Genomic DNA, 17,349 nt, shown 5'->3' on the forward strand with positions numbered 1-17,349 from the left:
CACTATATGAGAGGTCGTAGCTATGGATACCGAAGCTACTGAAATGCCCTGTACTTGGGGTAAGCAACATAGTGAATCAGGAGAACTATACTACATTTTTAATTGGATGTATTTGCTAATATTAATATTTGTACACCTACTACACATTGGGATAGGATCTTGGAGATGGGAATATTCGTCTAAGCTTTAAAAAAAAAAAAAAAAAAAAAAAAAAAGAACAGTAAAGACTGCACCGAAACTGATTTCTGATTTATTCAGATGTTCCACGAGGCATAAACAGTAAATTATTAGAATGATTCTCTTTTTGGTTGGATCAGTAAAACCTGAAAACTTAAAAAAAAAAAAAAAAAAGAAGTAATACCAGGTGTGGGACGCGACGTCCCCGTGGTTTGCAGACATGATAAAAGGTGCGAGCTGTCGTTTCGGAGAGGTCGTCGGAGTGCAAACAAAACTCTACCGTGATCGGTGTCATTTTTTACATAAACGCCAAAACAACCGGAACTTAAATTAGGTTTTGTGTGTGAGACCAGGGACCGAATTCTGCCACGCACCCCTTCCCGTTACTGTACTTGTGTGGTACCCAAGCCCACGGCGCTGGCGTAGGCGGACAGGATGTCGATGACTTGCTTTGTTTCTAGGGTGAGTCGAGCCTCGGTTAACCAGTCGTGAGCCACCCGTCGGGATTCTCCTCTCAGCTGGTTGACAAGTTTTGCCGCCAGCTCCAGGTCTCCGTGTTCGATGCAGTAAGAGGCGTAAGAAAGCAATTTAAAGGTGTCCAGGTCCTCGGCGGTCAGCTCGCCGGGGGGGTGCAGCTGTTTGGGCTCAAACATGAGGACGGACTGTATGTAGGAGAGGAAGTATTGGTACAGACTGTTTCTAGTTTCATCTATCAGCGCCACCCGGCGGGCCAGATTGCGGACGGTATAAAAACGGGCTCTGAGCGCCTCCTCGCTGTAGACGCCGCGCTGCAAGGACTCCTGGGGAAGAGCGGCCGTCAGGGCTTCCGTAAATTCATTGTTGGAGCAGCTTGCTCTTATTCCCTGGACGGCGCCCTCTAGGGGCTCGGTGGGGTGTTCACCTGAGGCGGATCGCAATGTAAATTTTAAAGCTTCGATGGAGAGCCACAAGTGATGGGCTTTTCTGGCCTCCTCTTCGGCGACGGCATGTCCTGCACCAGAGCAATACACAAAGGCGTTATTATAGCAGAGACCACCCCACCAACGCCCCTAGGAATTGACGAATGGCGCATACATGCACTGGAAAAAAAAAACAAAAAAAAAAAAACAGCCTCCCACATCTGACTGCAGTCACCACAGAGTTGATGAGTCTGCACTCAATTCATCAGCTCCCCCTAGTGGTGACCTCAGGCGGCCAGAAGTCTTTCATTTAGGCCTATGCAGAGGATCTGGAGCTCAGAACACGACCATCTCGGCTGACTCTCTCATACACACGAGCGCTCCGAGTCCGCTGCCGACAGGCATCTCCGTTCATGACTCCTCTCAGTGAGAACAATGGACGGCAGCCCAAAAAAATTGCACGTGAACATCTACCCGACCATCAGTTTACCAGCGCCCCCATACACGAGACTGTCGGCTGAGCCTGTCAATATTGGGAGTGCGGCCGACGCTACTCTAATCTGTGGGGGCTTTACACTTGCCGCTGTGAATGGGATTACTATGACGGCCCTGAGGAGACCATGGAAACATGATGGCGGCAGCCGAATCCTTGCAATTACATAAATCGCAGTCTACAAGTAAACGCTTACCCTCAACAGCCTCCTCGATGCCCTTCAGCCTGGCGTAGGCCGTGTTAATATCCAGCGTGAAGCCATCGACCTGCTCCTGAGACAGACGTCTGAACTGCATCTCCTGCTCAGACAGCTTCTCGGAGAGGGACTGTAGGCGAGAAGCACAATGTCAGTCCGGTCCTGCTAAAGCCGGGGTCAATCGTCAACCCCCGAACCGGGTAGCGGGCCCACCTGCTGGAACTCAGCCTTCAGCTCCTGCTCCTGGACTCCCAGGACGTCCCGCAGGTGGTCAGTGTGCGCGGCGGCCTGTCTGCGCAGCTGAGTCCTCATCTCGGCCTCCATCACCTCCCGCACTTCTTCCGCCTGCAATGGATCAGAATGACAAGCAATGCAAAAAAATAAATACCCCCCTTACTGCTGAAAACACAATAGAAAGGGCCGTCCGTCCGTTCACTATGAGGAGGGCCCCGACCGTACCTTCTTGTCCTGCTCCAGCTTGATCTCGGCCCGGTAATGCTCCAGCGACTTGGACACGGCACTTTCCAGCGCTCTGCTATCCTCCAGCTTCTGTTTCTCTAGTGCGGCCTCGATGTGCTGCTTTTCTCGCACCCGGTAATCCGCCAGCTGCTTGTGTAACTGGTCGATGCGGCGGTGGGCATGGGCGATCAGCGAGTTCAGGTCTTCGGTGCTCAGCTTGCCGGCTGCACAGGACAAGGCCAATAATATATACAGACGGTCATTTCCAGTTTAGCTTCACTTGCATTACTTTGATATTGGGGTCTTTTACTCCAGTCACATCCAGAGCTGCAAGATCATCTCCTAGAACCTACTCCGGCAGGAGGTTGTGTGCGATTATGCATGCAGCTTTGAATGTGAGTGGAGAATAAGATGGATAATGTAGCGCAAGCTGCACAGAGCCTGGTGTGACGACATCGGCCCATCCGAGGGATATCCCAATAGCCGACCTCAAACTCAAGACAGACTTGCAGAAATGTTGTAATTGCAGTTGCAGGGGAGCGATGAAAAAAAAAATATGGTCGCAAAGATGGAAATGGCCTTTAATGTCCAGCAGCAGTGACTCCAGAAGATGTTGGACAATCCCTACTTGTCTGAGGGGTCCTTGGAGGATGAGCTCTGGTGGACCTCCAGCGATCAGCTGTGATTGGTGCAGAAACCCGACAGTAAGCGTGCAGTTTCTCTGCAGTGCCACCGCAGGAGAAATTAGGTATTACATGTTCAAATCAGTGTGTTATCTGTGTATCCCAGGACGGGCAGGAGGACAACCCCTTTGTCTATCTGACATTTGATCAGGCTGAACGCACGTTCTGCCCAGTCGCAGTGATATCGGCATGTGGATCCGCAGCAATACGCGACTCCATTACTTACTCATCTGACCAGCACATTACACGGAGGAAGGTACAGGGGACGCAGACAGACAACACGGTGTGACATGCAGAGGACACGGGTGTAGAGGACAGGAAGGTGTCAGTGTTAGGAGACAGGAGCAGAACTCACCTAGATCGGAAATCTCTGAAACAGAAAAAGGAAGGTTTAGAGAGGTTAGTGCCGCTCCGCGGGGTTAACAAGACTCTACGTGCCGAGAAGCCACAACCCCCATCCTCCATGCGTACGTCCCCCGTTCATGCCCGTCACATACAGGTCATCCATCATCCCACCCCCCATTTTTACTATGCACCCTGAGGTGCCAATGTGGTTTCCGAAATTATAATTTAGTGCCCCCCCAAATAGGAACTAGCGAGCAGCACGGGGAGGTACGCCGGAGGCCGAGAAAGGACAATGCCAGGAAGAGCGAAATATCCCATGTAACATATAGTAGCACTAAGCACGTGTGCGAAATGGAGAGGGTCTTACAGCCTTATTCCGTCCTTCCTCTGCGGCTCCTCCTGGAAATGTACAAGTTACAGCGTCTAACCGGCAACACTGACAGTGTGAACTAAGCAAGCAGGCTTGTAAGGGAGACTGCAGCGCAGGCCTGCCGGGAGCAAGCAACAGCTGCGGGGAGCAAGCAACACCTGCGGGGAGCAAGCAACACCTGCGGGAAGCAAGCAACACCTGCGGGAAGCAAGCAACACCTGCGGGAAGCAAGCAACACCTGCGGGAAGCAAGCAACACCTGCCGGGAGGCTCAGACAAGAGTGCCGGGTGTCAGTGAGAGGCAGGGACATGACCGCAACCACCAGCATCAGAGCCATGCGAACCTCCTACCTGCCGGCAGCCCCCACAGTTCAGGCTGAGCTCATCTATCAGAATTACACCCAATGTGGGGAGGGCTGCCCTGTGGATGCAAAGACGGTGACATGCAGTAGTGGGTGCGATCCCCCAGCACGCAGGAAACCTATCCCCCACCATGTGCCATGCACTCATCTAGTAACCTCGGACACATGAAGAGAGGAGAAACAAGCAAAATCCCTGCGCTGCAAAGCCAGTCACATGACACATTATGTATCAGTATGTCATCCGGGCCAGGACGGAGACAACTGACGTCACCCAAAAAACATTGCATCGTTCATCCGCCACCTACTTCTCCCGAATATTCCTGTACCCAGGAATACGCTGCTCCCACTCTGCCACCCTGCTCCTACTACTCCACCCACCCCTGCACTCTGCTGCTCCTTTCTGCACTCTGCTGCTCATCTGCCCTCCTGCACAACGCTGCTGCTCCTCCTTCGCCCTCCTGCACTCTGCTGCTCCTCCTCTGCTGCTCCTCCTCTGCCCTCCTGCACTCTGCTGCTCCTCCTCTGCCCTCCTGCACTCTGCTGCTCCTCCTCTGCCCTCCTGCACTCTGCTGCTCCTCCTCTGCCCTCCTGCACTCTGCTGCTCCTCCTCTGCCCTCCTGCACTCTGCTGCTCCTCCTCTGCCCTCCTGCTCCTCCCCTGCCCTCCTGCACTCTGCTGCTCCTCCCCTGCCCTCCTGCACTCTGCTGCTCCTCCTTCTCCTTCTCTGCCCTCCGCTGCTCCTCCTCTGCCCTCCTGCACTCTGCTGCTCCTCCTCCTCTGCCCTCCGCTGCTCCTCCTCCTCTGCCCTCCGCTGCTCCTCCTCCTTCCTGCACTCTGCTGCTCCTCCTCCTCCCTGCACTCTGCTGCTCCTCCTCCTCCTTCCTGCACTCTGCTGCTCCTCCTCCTTCCTGCACTCTGCTGCTCCTCCTCCTTCCTGCACTCTGCTGCTCCTCCTCCTTCCTGCACTCTGCTGCTCCTCCTCCTCCTTCCTGCACTCTGCTGCTCCTCCTCCTCCTCCCTGCACTCTGCTGCTCCTCCTCCTCCTCCCTGCACTCTGCTGCTCCTCCTCCTCCTTCCTGCACTCTGCTGCTCCTCCTCCTCCTTCCTGCACTCTGCTGCTCCTCCTCCTCCTTCCTGCACTCTGCTGCTCCTCCTCCTTCCTGCACTCTGCTGCTCCTCCTCCTCTGCCTTCCTGCTGCTTCTCCTCCTCCACCCACCCCTGCTGCTCCTCCTCCTCTGCCCTCCCGCACTCTGCTGCTCCTCCTCTGCCCTCCCGCACTCTGCTGCTCCTCCTCTGCCCTCCTGCACTCTGCTGCTCCTCCTCTGCCCTCCTGCACTCTGCTGCTCCTCCTCTGCCCTCCCGCACTCTGCTGCTCCTCCTCCGCCCACCCCTGCTCCGACCTCCTGCTGCTCCTTCTCCCCCCTGCACTCTGCTGCTCCTCCTCCTCCTCCGCCCACCCCTGCTCCGACCTCCTGCTGCTCCTCCTCCTTCCTGCACTGCTGCTCCTCCTCTGCCCTCCTGCACTCTGCTACTCCTCCGCCCACCCCTGCTCCAACCTCCTGCTGCTCCTCCTCCTTCCTGCACTGCTGCTCCTCCTCCTCTGCCCTCCTGCACTCTGCTGCTCCTCCGCCCACCCCTGCTCCAACCTCCTGCTGCTCCTTCTCCCCCCTGTACTCTGCTCCTCCTCCTCCGCTGCACCCTGCTCCTTCCCCCACACATTAGTTTCCGTAGGTCTGGCATTTGATGTTTTTTCCCCTACAATGGAGAGCAGGAGCTCCACATATGACTGGGGGGACCCCCTACCGATCCTACGGATGATGAGGCAGCCACTTGCCACCGGCCTGTGCAGGGTATTGCGTCTGGCCCCTCCATGTACATGAGGCCACCATTCCCTGTGCCCCTCTCATTCCCAGGATTGTTGGGGGTCCCCTAGCGAGGACATCGCGGACTGTACATGAGATTCCTGTGTTGCAGCTGCCAAATATCACTGATGCCGCCCCTCACTGTGGAGTCAGACGGATGAAGTGGCCATTGTGACCCCCCGATAAGAGGACTATCTGGTAACCCCCATAGACATCGGTTTATCAGGAATCCCCGTGTACATGCCAGCAGCGGAAAGTTTCCCCCCACATAAGCATAAGGCCACAACATGCAGAGTGACCACACTGCCCCCCACACTAGCACTTTCCAAATTATCCCCCACTATGCCGCAGACATAATGGAGGCCTGACTGGAGGCATCACAGAAATTCACACACGTCCAGAAGCAAATTCAATGTTTCACCCCATGGAGAAAGCGCATGGAGGTTGTTTTGTTCTCAGTTAAGACCCCCGACAACATCTGTCTGCCGCTCTACTGGGCGTCACATGCAGCGGACCGCTCCTCTCCTGTGACATTTCTGTGATGCCGACCTCTGACACGTGACGTCCTCAGCACCACCATTATAGCACTGTGGTCTGGTGAACGCCGGCGACGTGTTCGGGACACAGGACACTTACTGAGCCCTTTCCAGCCCGGCTGCACCTCCGGCGTGATACTATCCAGCTCCTTCTTGAAGTCTTCTCGGGCGGCGGCCACCAGTTCGTGGTACTGGGCCACGATCTTCGCTTCGGACTGAGCAGATTGTACCTGCGGCGACAAGACGAGAGTCAGACACCGGAGAGTAACGATACCACGAGGATCCCAGTGTGTAAAGCTGGACAAAAACAAAGTATTAAAAAGCGACAGTCGGAGATGTACGTAGGTCACACCGATAGGGGTCTAGGAGCACGTTGACGGGGTCTCCATCTCATCACCCCCATCACTTGCGAAAAATTGGGGTCGGATGAGGGAACGGTTACGTGGATAAATCAAGTGACTGCCACCATCTTTCACGGTAGGAGCGTACAGTTCTCACAGTGCACGGGTGGTCATTAGAGGGTCCCTCTTGGTACAGCGGGGGCTACAACAGGAAGGGGCTTATACGATTTCCAGCATAATATGACAATTTATTGCTTTTTTCCCTAAATGTTTGCATTTCCTAATGCCTAACACATCAGAGCTTTTTCCTTTGATCCTGGCAAATGTTGGAGGACAGGGTGGTCCTCTGGTGGGCACACCATATGTCCATGCAGTCACCGCGCACCTTAACTACCCGAGGACCCCGATTTATGGGTGTAGTAAGGGGTTACGATAGAGAATTGCCGTGAGAGACCCAAACTATTGTACTGTGAGTAATTATAACCCTTCACCCTATACACTTGTCACCCTACACCAGTGTTCCCCAACTCCGGTCCTCAGGAGCCACCAACAGGTCATGTTTTCAGGATTTCCTTAGTATTGCACAGGTCAATGAATGCTTGCCTGTCCAGGTGATGCAATTATCACCTTGGCAATACTAAGGAAATCCTGAAAACATGACCTCCTCCCCCAGTACGACCACCATGAACCACGCCTCGATAACATCGCCATCTTGGATGCAGGATGACATATGCCGGTATCAGTGAAGAGGATAGCAAACAGGCAAGGCGACTATTATACTTGACAAGGGTCCCTTGAACTATATCTGTTCGCTGCAGACGTGACGTCCATCATCCCTCAGTCTCTTTACAATAAGTTGGACACCATACACCTGTATGTGTTACATAAGCTACGTTGTACCTTTTTAACCACGTTGTCCAGGTCCACGATCATACGATGCAGATTTTCCTCGGCGGACATGATGTGAGGTTTGGCGCCATTGACAGAGTTCTTCTTTGTGTCGTCAATGACGCTCCGCATCCGCTCCAGCTCTTCCCTGGGGAAAGAAATGAGATGACGTCAATGACACGCCAGCGGGGAACGTATCGGGAGGTCATTTATGTCTATATAGTGCGGGTCGTGTCACGGGAACAAATATGTTTCCAGCTTATACAGGACGCGCAGAACCGGCTGATACGAACTTTGCTTTCAGAAGGGCATCAGCTGCTTCATCCACAGCTTTGCTGCGCACCTTCAAGGCATCCTCCAAATCCCGCCACTGCAAAGACTTCTGCTCAGCCGAGACCTGGGGATTAGAGAAGGAGGAGGCCGTCACCAGACAGGAACAACACTCCAGCCACAGCGAGGAAGCACGGCTGGGTGTGCACTCACCTGGGTGTCATCCATTGCTTCCCGCAACTTCTGGGCATGAAAGCTGACCGCCTGTACAGCCGACTCCTGGGAGGTGATGGCCTGGAGGGTGACGCGCGCCGTACTGCTCAGCGCCTCCTCTAGTAAAGCGGCTACAGCTGAAGAAACAAAAAGAAGGATATTAAAAAAAAAAAATGACGCAGAAAATCTGTGTCTTCCCAAACAGCCCAGCATTTCACAGCTCTCAGGCGGCATTGGACAAGACCACAATGTGGGAATTACACCAGTGCAGACCCTTACTGGGGCGTGCGTCATGGAACGATACTGGTATATATGTCCAGAGGAAGCAGAAAACAAAATCTGTACAAAGCCTAAGAGGAGCCACATTTCGTGAAGTAGCTACGCTGAAAGGTGGAGGTGCGGAAAGGACTGAGCGATTTATTGTATCGAGGAATAAGCAGACCAAAGCCAGGCACAAAGACGAACATTTTTTAATGTTTCTTGAAGTCTAGCAATGTTGCAATATCATCCTAACCCCAGCAAAAAAAAAAAGTAATATATATATTTTTCGATCTTACATTTCACGATTGTGACTTACATTCAATTTTTTCTTTCTCTTCTTTCTCCTGCTGCACGAGGCGGGCGGCCACCTCCTCCGCCGGCCGTTCCTTCAGGTGGGGAGACTGCTCATGGTCGCACTCCTTACATTGTTCTTGGAAGACACAAGAGGATAAGGTCAGATGAGCGATTCTGAACATTGCGAGCAGTAGACGCGCAGACTAAAGCGGACAAGGCAGCAAAGTTTGGGGGTTTTTTTGTTATCCCCTCGCAGCAGCGCGGTTGGCCAAAAACCGAATGGGAGAACGGTCTACGCTTCAGATTTTGGACATATCCATATAAATTAGTGAGGATTAGTGCAGGTGTTGTGCTCTTACCGGCCCCTGCCGGGTGTTTCGCCTTGTGGTCTCCTGCCTCGGACACTTTGGGACCCTCTTCTTCATGCACGGCAGATGCCGGGACTGACACTGCGTCCCCGGTGGCAGAAATGATCTGTGCTACGTGTGACGAAGCTGCAACAAAAAAAGTGTCATAACGGTAGAAAAATAACCGGGATAAAATGATAAAATAAAACGAAAATCAAGTTACTTTCGGCATTCTCCCCAGGAGCAGATGCCGCCTCGATACTCTCTTTCTTGGGTTGTTTGGATTCCTTCATCACTTCCGATACTGAAGAGATCTTTAGAGGACCGGAGGCTTTCACCTAAAAGGAAAGAGATGGTACATGACCAAGTTTAGGGGTACAGGTCCTTCTCAAAAAATTAGCATATAGTGTTAAATTTCATTATTTACCATAATGTAATGATTACAATTAAACTTTCATATATTATAGATTCATTATCCACCAACTGAAATTTGTCAGGTCTCTTATTGTTTCAATACTGATGATTTTGGCATACAACTCCTGATAACCCAAAAAACCAACCTGTCTCAATAAATTAGCATATTTCACCCATCCAATCAAATAAAAGTGTTTTTTAATAACAAACAAAAAACCCATCAAATAATAATGTTCAGTTATGCACTCAATACTTGGTCGGGAATCCTTTGGCAGAAATGACTGCTTCAATGCGGCGTGGCATGGAGGCAATCAGCCTGTGACACTGCTGAGATGTTATGGAGGCCCAGGATGCTTCAATAGCGGCCTTAAGCTCAACCAGAGTGTTGGGTCTTGCATCTCTCAACTTTCTCTTCACAATATCCCACAGATTCTCTATGGGGTTCAGGTCAGGAGAGTTGGCAGGCCAATTGAGCACAGTAATACCATGGTCAGTAAACCATTTACCAGTGGTTTTGGCACTGTGAGCAGGTGCCAGGTCGTGCTGAAAAATGAAATCTTCATCTCCATAAAGCATTTCAGCCGATGGAAGCATGAAGTGCTCCAAAATCTCCTGATAGCTAGCTGCATTGACCCTGCCCTTGATGAAACACAGTGGACCAACACCAGCAGCTGACATGGCACCCCACACCATCACTGACTGTGGGTACTTGACACTGGACTTCAGGCATTTTGGCATTTCCTTCTCCCCAGTCTTCCTCTAGACTCTGGCACCTTGATTTCCGAATGACATGCAAAATTTGCTTTCATCAGAAAAAAGTACTTGGGACCACTTAGCAACAGTCCAGTGCTGCTTCTCTGTAGCCCAGGTCAGGCGCCTCTGCCGCTGTTTATGGTTCAAAAGTGGCTTTACCTGGGGAATGCGGCACCTGTAGCCCATTTCCTGCACACGCCTGTGCACGGTGGCTCTGGATGTTTCCACACCAGACTCAGTCCACTGCTTCCTCAGGTTCCCCAAGGTCTGGAATCGGTCCTTCTCCACAATCTTCCTCAGGGTCCGGTCTCCTCTTCTCGTTGTACAGCGTTTTCTGCCACATTGTTTCCTTCCAACAGACTTACCATTGAGGTGCCTTGATACAGCACTCTGGGAACAGCCTATTTGTTGAGAAATTTCTTTCTGGGTCTTACCCTCTTGCTTGAGGGTGTCAATGATGGCCTTCTTGACATCTGTCAGGTCGCTAGTCTTACCCATGATGGGGGTTTTGAGTAATGAACCAGGCAGGGAGTTTATAAAAGCCTCAGGTATCTTTTGCATGTGTTTAGAGTTAATTAGTTGATTCAAAAGATTAGGGTAATAGGTCGTTTAGAGAACCTTTTCTTGATATGCTAATTTATTGAGACAGGTTTTTTGGGTTATCAGGAGTTGTATGCCAAAATCATCAGTATTAAAACAATGAAAGACCTGACAAATTTCAGTTGGTGGATAATGAATCTATAATATATATATATATATATATATATATATATATATATATATATATATATATATATATATGAAAGTTTAATTGTAATCATTACATTATGGTAAATAATGAAATTTAACACTATATGCTAATTTTTTGAGAAGGACCTGTAAATCACTCAATATTACCCCCCCAGGGGCAAGTCTGGATATAGAGAATATACGGTAATTTAGTATTTCGTGCCTGTGAGACGCAGGTGTGATGACATCTTACTGCTATCAGAGCCAAACTAAGTGCGAAGTGACGGCTCCGAATTGTGGCCAAGGTCAACCATGCTTCATTGGTGGGGGTCCGACCTGCAGTACCCCTAACAGATCAGCAGGTCTATGATTGGGTGCCGTGACCGTGCTTGGTACCGCGGAGGTCAACCACAGTTCACCTCTAGTGCCAAAGCCTACAAGCACATGGCCGTACCCAGCTCCGCTCCGGCAGGGAACGAGACTGACTCTTACCAATTCCTTCCACGAGCCAACTTACTGGTTTCTTTGGCACTGGTACGTTATATGGCGCAGCTCCTAGGACGAGATCAAAAAGTTTGTCGGAATAAGGAACAGACTTCTCCACGCTGTCACGAAACTTTGGATCCCATTTTGCATAGAGGACAGTGCCCCCGACGCCCCCGCCTGCAAAAAGGAGGCCGGCAGCCACGATCTTCCCAGCGGAGGGCCTGCAAGAAGATGAAAGGTGCGGTTACTGTGACTATGGACGGCGTCACGTGGCGCTGACACAGGAGGACAAGGCAGTAACCGAGACGTCGGTGTACGTGCCAGGCTCAAGTTACACAGAGGGCGAGCGGCGGCCGTCAAGGACACGGCGGCTGCAGAGCGGCACGATGCTAGAAAATACAGGATCCTGTGTGACGGCCGAGATATGCAGGGCAGACACAAACCTCTAATTTATGCCAATTTAACCCCCCTGAAGACACAACCATTTTTTGTCTTTTTTATTTGTATTTTACACAGATACATGAGAGCTTGACCTTTTTTTGCAGGATAAATGATAATTTTTCCATACACTGTACCAAAAACCCCCAAAAAGTGGAGTTTGGAAAAATTGTATCGCAGTTGTCCATCTCCTATGAAGTCCGACCAAAGCGTCAGGGTGGTCTTCACAGGTGTACCAAGATGGAAGACACGATCGCGAGGTGCAGAAGAGACGTCACGACAGCTGAGGACATTGCAACTTATCAGCGACCACAATCAAGTGTTGGGGGGGCGATGGGGACAAAATGGTCAAAAAATTTACATAAAGAGGTAATGGCCATACCCAGATGGTGGGGTGGAGTACGCTCTTGTAACCCGGAGGGGGTAATGTGCCGTCTTCATACACAGGCATTCCTACAAAAGAGAAGAAAGTGTCACTAACAACCAAGACCATTCATTTTGCTTCCTCCCCTACAAATCCCGCAACAATGTACAATTGGAAACTACTTTCTAAACCAGTGACCGAGTTTCCTCTTGGCTTGGACAGGACTCCTGTGTCCGACCGATCCTCAGAGACATCTTCTACATTATTCTCAGGCTCTACCGGATGTCATTTGGTGCAGGCACAGAATGAAAGATAACCCCTTACCCATGGCACTGTGAGCGAAATACACTCTCTACTAGGTAACTGGTTTGAACCCAGGTTGTCACTAAATTCTATGAGCGAAATACACTCTTCTATGCCTTTTGAACTCCAAATTATTCGGATTTGTTTTATGAGCGATCAGGAAATCAGTACAGCACAGCCTTGCATGGTGTACCCAGGACTTCTGGTTTATCATCACATGTAGGCACTTTAAATAGTGTCACATACAAAAGAAAAGTTCCCTCTGAACTATGAGCCATACCTCGCCCCGGGCAGAGCCAGGCCTCGGCTGCCGCGCCTCGCCCGCCGAGCAGCATGGAGCACGGTGCACGCCCGCCGAGCAGCATGGAGCACGGTGCACGCCCGCCGAGCAGCATGGAGCACGGTGCACGCCCGCCGAGCAGCATGGAGCACGGTGAGCGGCGCTCACGCTCATCGCGCGGTATAGGGGGGGCCACAAAAACAAACAAAATAAAAAAAACTTTAACTGACGTGAAGGAAGCCTCGATGGGTCTGCGACAGTCGTAAACACATCACACCGTCATATAGAGCCATAACATATCCTGGCCACACGGCCGTTTTTTGTGGGACGAGTTGTACTTTTGAATGACGCCATTTATTTTACCACATCGACATTGTTTTTTTGGAATTATTTGTACGTTTTATACTCGCAGTATGATTTTGCTCATCAATACGATCACGGCGATACCAAACAAGTTTAATTATTTTAGTGGTGAAAAAAAAGAAATCACAAGTCTGAAAAAAAAAAATTTGGGTAGGGGGTGGTGTCGCCATCTCCCAGAGACCCGTAATATTTTTGTTTTTTGGCCAATAGAGCTGTGTGATGACCTATTTTTTGTGGGGTGAAACAATGGATTATTAATGTGGGAAAAGGGGGCGATTTGAACTTTGTTTTTTCTCTTTATATTTTTAAAACGTTTTTTTTTCTGTTCTTGTTAGTCCCCTTAGACGCCTAAAAGCCGCAGTCATCTGATCGCTTGTGCTATATGGAGAAAGGCCGCAGCATGGCTGAATATAGCAGAAACCACCATCTCCTTAGAAGCCTGACTACAGGCTGGAGCTTCCTGATGACAGGCACGGGGAACATCAGCTGACCCCCGGCTGTCAGTCATCGGCTGACCCCCCGACTGTCATTCACCAGCTGACCCCCCGACTGTCATTCATCAGCTGACCCACCCGGCTGTCATTCATCGGCTGATCCCCGGCCGTCAGTCATCGGCTGAACCCCCCCGGCCGTCAGTCATCGGCTGACCCCCCCGGCCGTCAGTCATCGGCTGACCCCCCCGGCCGTCAGTCATCGGCTGACCCCCCCCCCCCCTTCCCGGCCGTCAGTCGTCGGCTGACCCCCCCCGGCCGTCAGTCACCAGCTGACCCCCCGGCTGTCATGAGAACCCATAGGCGACCCGCGATCACGTCATGGGCAGAGAGAATGACAGTGTACAGCAGGGGCACATTTATAAGATGGACGCGCGCTCCGGCGATGAGCAACGATACAAGCAGCGCGCCATATAATGAACTGAAAAATCTTCTGACCACCCAAATTACTTTGCACCCAGCAGTATGTATACACCGCATGTGTACATTATAACAATTAGCTGTATATAATCAGTTTATCAGTACTGGTATATTATACATGTGTATTTTAGTTTTGTGTCTGTAAATCAGTGATTGTCTGAAAGCTTTTAATTTTCTGTTTAAATAAAAATGAGACTTGTTACTTGATATCTGAGCATTACTTTGTTGCTGGCACATCTGTTTTGGTTGTTTTGGGGGGGGTTTGGACAAAATAGTAAAATGTTTTGTTTTTCTGTTTTTTTTTTCTTCTAAATTTTTTAGTCTCCCTGGGGGAGTTGAACTTGCTAATCACTTGCACAATTTATTTCAAACACTGAGCTACTAATCTCTTATTGAACCCAGACAGATTGTAGGAGCGCCGCGATGGGGGGCAAGAGACCTTTGTAAGAGCACCGCAATGAGGGGCAATAGGGACCTTTGTAGGAGCACCGCAATGGGGGGCAATAGGGACCTTTGTAGGAGCACCTCGATGGGGGGCAATAGGTATCTTTGTAGGAGCACCGCGATGGGGGGCAATAGGGACCTTTGTAGGAGCACCGCGATGGGGGGCAATAGGGACCTTTGTAGGAGCACCGCGATGGGGGGCAATAGAGACCTTTGTAGGAGCACCGCGATGGGGGGCAATAGGGATCTTTGTAGGAGCACCGCGATGGGGGCAATAGAGACCTTTGTAGGAGCACCGTGATGGGGGCAATAGAGACCTTTGTAGGAGCACCGCGATGGGGGCAATAGAGACCTTTGTAGGAACACCGTGATGGGGGCAATAGAGACCTTTGTAGGAGCACCGTGATGGGGGCAATAGAGACCTTTGTAGGAGCACCGTGATGGGGGCAATAGAGACCTTTGTAGGAGCACCGTGATGGGGGCAATAGAGACCTTTGTAGGAGCACCGTGATGGGGGCAATAGAGACCTTTGTAGGAGCACCGCGATGGGGGCAATAGAGACCTTTGTAGGAACACTGCAATGGGGGGAAATAGAAACCTGTGTAGGAGCACCGCAATGGGGGGAAATAGAAACCTGTGTAGGAGCACCGCGATGGGGGCAATAGAGACCTTTGTAGGAGCACCGCGATGGGGGCAATAGAGACCTTTGTAGGAGCACCGCGATGGGGGCAATAGAGACCTTTGTAGGAGCACCGCGATGGGGGCAATAGGGAACTTTGCAGGAGCACCACGATGGGGGACAATAGAGACATTTATAGGAGCACCGCGATGGGGGGGCAATAGGGATCTTTGTAGGAGCACCGCAATGGGGGGGGGAGCAATAGGGATCTTTGTAGGAGCACCGCGATGGGGGCAATAGAGACCTTTGCAGGAAACCACTTGCCATACATGTTGGAAAAGGGTTACAAGTGTCTCATACTAGTGTTCTTTGTGGGGAAGGGAACATTCAAATTCTAGGTTTCTTTTTTTTTTTATTAATACACAAAAAAGCAGTGACGCACCACAGGAAAAAAGGTTGGAAAAAATGCTCCATTACATTCTGAAATTTTGTAAAAAAAAAAAAAAAACAGCCACAGAAAATACACTCATTTGTTTCTAAGCCGCTTTCTAGCTCGGGGGCCACAGGGGCCCCGCCAGTGAGTCAGCCCGGGAGCCTGCGTTATTGGTGCTCATCCTTGTCAGGTCTGTCCCGGTTCTCCCCCGGTCACACCGGCGTCTGCCGCACCCTCAGGCCGCACAGCATTCCTCCGCCAGGCTGGGAGTGACACCCACTACAAGGTCACGTCCTCCCGAGGGTAAATGCGGCCGGTGTGTGACCTGAGCTGCGGACAGGCCGGAGCGGAGCCCCGGGGGGAGACACCGCGGCACAGAGCGCCCCCCAGCGTGGTCTCCCCGCACACCGCCCTCGGTGACATGCCGCTCTGCCAGCATCTGTCCTCAGGACGTGCAATAACGTCCCGTCCGACCTGCCAAACACGAGCTTTTCTATTGGCTAAGCCGCACGTCAATTACACCTAAGCGGCATACCATTGGCTAGAAGGCACGTCGGTCACGTAAAACAGTTGAAAGGTCAATGAACCTGCCAGTGATTGGCTGGATTAGTTTTTCCAGCGTGATGTGATTGGTCACTGACATAACCGGGATCATCTCCTATTGGCTGAGGGGAGCAGTAGTCCGCCGTGCGGCCCGGTGTATCGCCGCTAACCACTGGCAGCACAGACGTCTCCCCGCCGCCGCCCGGTATCAGACGTGTCCGCCACCTCCAAACCCGACACCCAGTGCTGCCGGCTGCTCGGAGCCAATACCGCGCTCTACTGAGGACTCACCTTAGCGAGCAGCGCCGCCCGGGCCTTCCTGCACACCCGCAGCATGGTCCCTGTTGTAACGGGGAGAAATCAGTCCGGTGTCCGACTCAGTACAACATATCCCGGCCCGGGATGAATGAGAGCAGTGACCGCGCAGCCCGAACTAACACCGCCCACGCCTCCTCGCCTGACCACGCCCCCACATGTCAGCAGCGTGACTTTTTTTTTTCAACAACTTTATTAAACATTACATGTGACACTGACATGTAGATGAACAGTAATATTATTATTAACCCTTTCAGAACAGGGCCTTTTTTTCCAATTTTATTTTTTTTTTCTGCACTTTTATTATTTTTTCCCATTTTTGTAAAAGCCGCATCTTTTTATATATTTTTATAGATCAGATTTTTATGGATGCGGCAATGCATTGCTAAATGTCATTTTAGCTGTTCCGTTTCAATAACAATGTTGCGCCGTTCGCCTTCTCCGTTCTTCGGTGCTGCGCTGCTTATTGCAGGCTGCATAATGAGTTAACTGAGGATCTATCAGTGAGCGCGGTCACACAGAAACTGCACGGATTGTCTCCCGTGAACAGCCGGCTGTCAGTCATCACTCAGCACCGCCCCGGCACTGGGACTGACAGCTCCTGGCCTCTGCGCAGACGCTGGATATCAGTCACAGGGCCGGCTCAGGGACAGCGGCAGTCACAGCAATCGCTCCCGGCCACATAGCATCGGAACCGGCTGCGGATGAAGAGAGAAGCTGGAGATCTGGCCTGGGACCGGCTGAGGGTATTGTCAGCCTGAGATAGGGTCTGCTGAGCAGTGGCGGGATTACTGACCTATGGGCTCCAGCAGCGTGTTGGTCAGTCCTTAACCCCTTCATGACCTTGGGATTTTCTGTTTTTCCATGTTCGTTTTTCGCTCCCCTCCTTCCCAGAGCCATAACTTTTTTATTTTTCCGTCAGTACGGCCATGTGAGGGCTTATTTTTTGCGAAACAAG

General features: G+C 51.3%; 1 protein-coding gene across 2 annotated transcripts; it reads right to left on the reverse strand.

Moving 5' to 3' along the window:
* Positions 1-236: 236 nt before the first annotated feature.
* On the reverse strand, positions 237-16,554 carry IMMT (inner membrane mitochondrial protein). 2 transcript variants are annotated; one of them, XM_069744926.1, is made up of 15 exons: positions 16,368-16,554; positions 12,199-12,269; positions 11,410-11,599; positions 9,220-9,334; positions 9,009-9,143; positions 8,672-8,785; positions 8,095-8,231; positions 7,905-8,008; positions 7,624-7,759; positions 6,483-6,612; positions 3,263-3,277; positions 2,225-2,448; positions 1,979-2,110; positions 1,766-1,895; positions 237-1,168 (listed from the first exon to the last, which is right to left on the reverse strand). In XM_069744926.1, exons 1-15 carry the CDS (start codon positions 16,410-16,412, stop codon positions 561-563), a joined length of 2,286 nt encoding a protein of 761 aa, XP_069601027.1. In that variant the 5' UTR covers positions 16,413-16,554; the 3' UTR covers positions 237-560. The 2 variants fall into 2 exon arrangements, with proteins under 2 accessions (XP_069601027.1, XP_069601028.1); XM_069744927.1 differs by lacking the exon at positions 3,263-3,277.
* Positions 16,555-17,349: the final 795 nt, after the last annotated feature.

Source organism: Ranitomeya imitator, chromosome 1 (genome assembly GCF_032444005.1).
Source record: "Ranitomeya imitator isolate aRanImi1 chromosome 1, aRanImi1.pri, whole genome shotgun sequence".
Lineage (NCBI taxonomy): Eukaryota > Metazoa > Chordata > Amphibia > Anura > Dendrobatidae > Ranitomeya > Ranitomeya imitator.

What these genes read in the sequence shown, in the direction of transcription:
- IMMT (XM_069744926.1), bottom strand. Translation starts at nt 16,412, where the DNA reads ATGCTGCGGGTGTGCAGGAAGGCCCGGGCGGCGCTGCTCGCTAAG. An exon ending in TACTCCACCCCACCATCTGG is followed by an intron (nt 11,600 to 12,198) that starts GTATGGCCATTA and finishes ATCTTCTTGCAG; the next exon opens with GCCCTCCGCTGGGAAGATCG. An exon ending in CATCGAGGAGGCTGTTGAGG is followed by an intron (nt 1,169 to 1,765) that starts GTAAGCGTTTAC and finishes GCTCTGGTGCAG; the next exon opens with GACATGCCGTCGCCGAAGAG.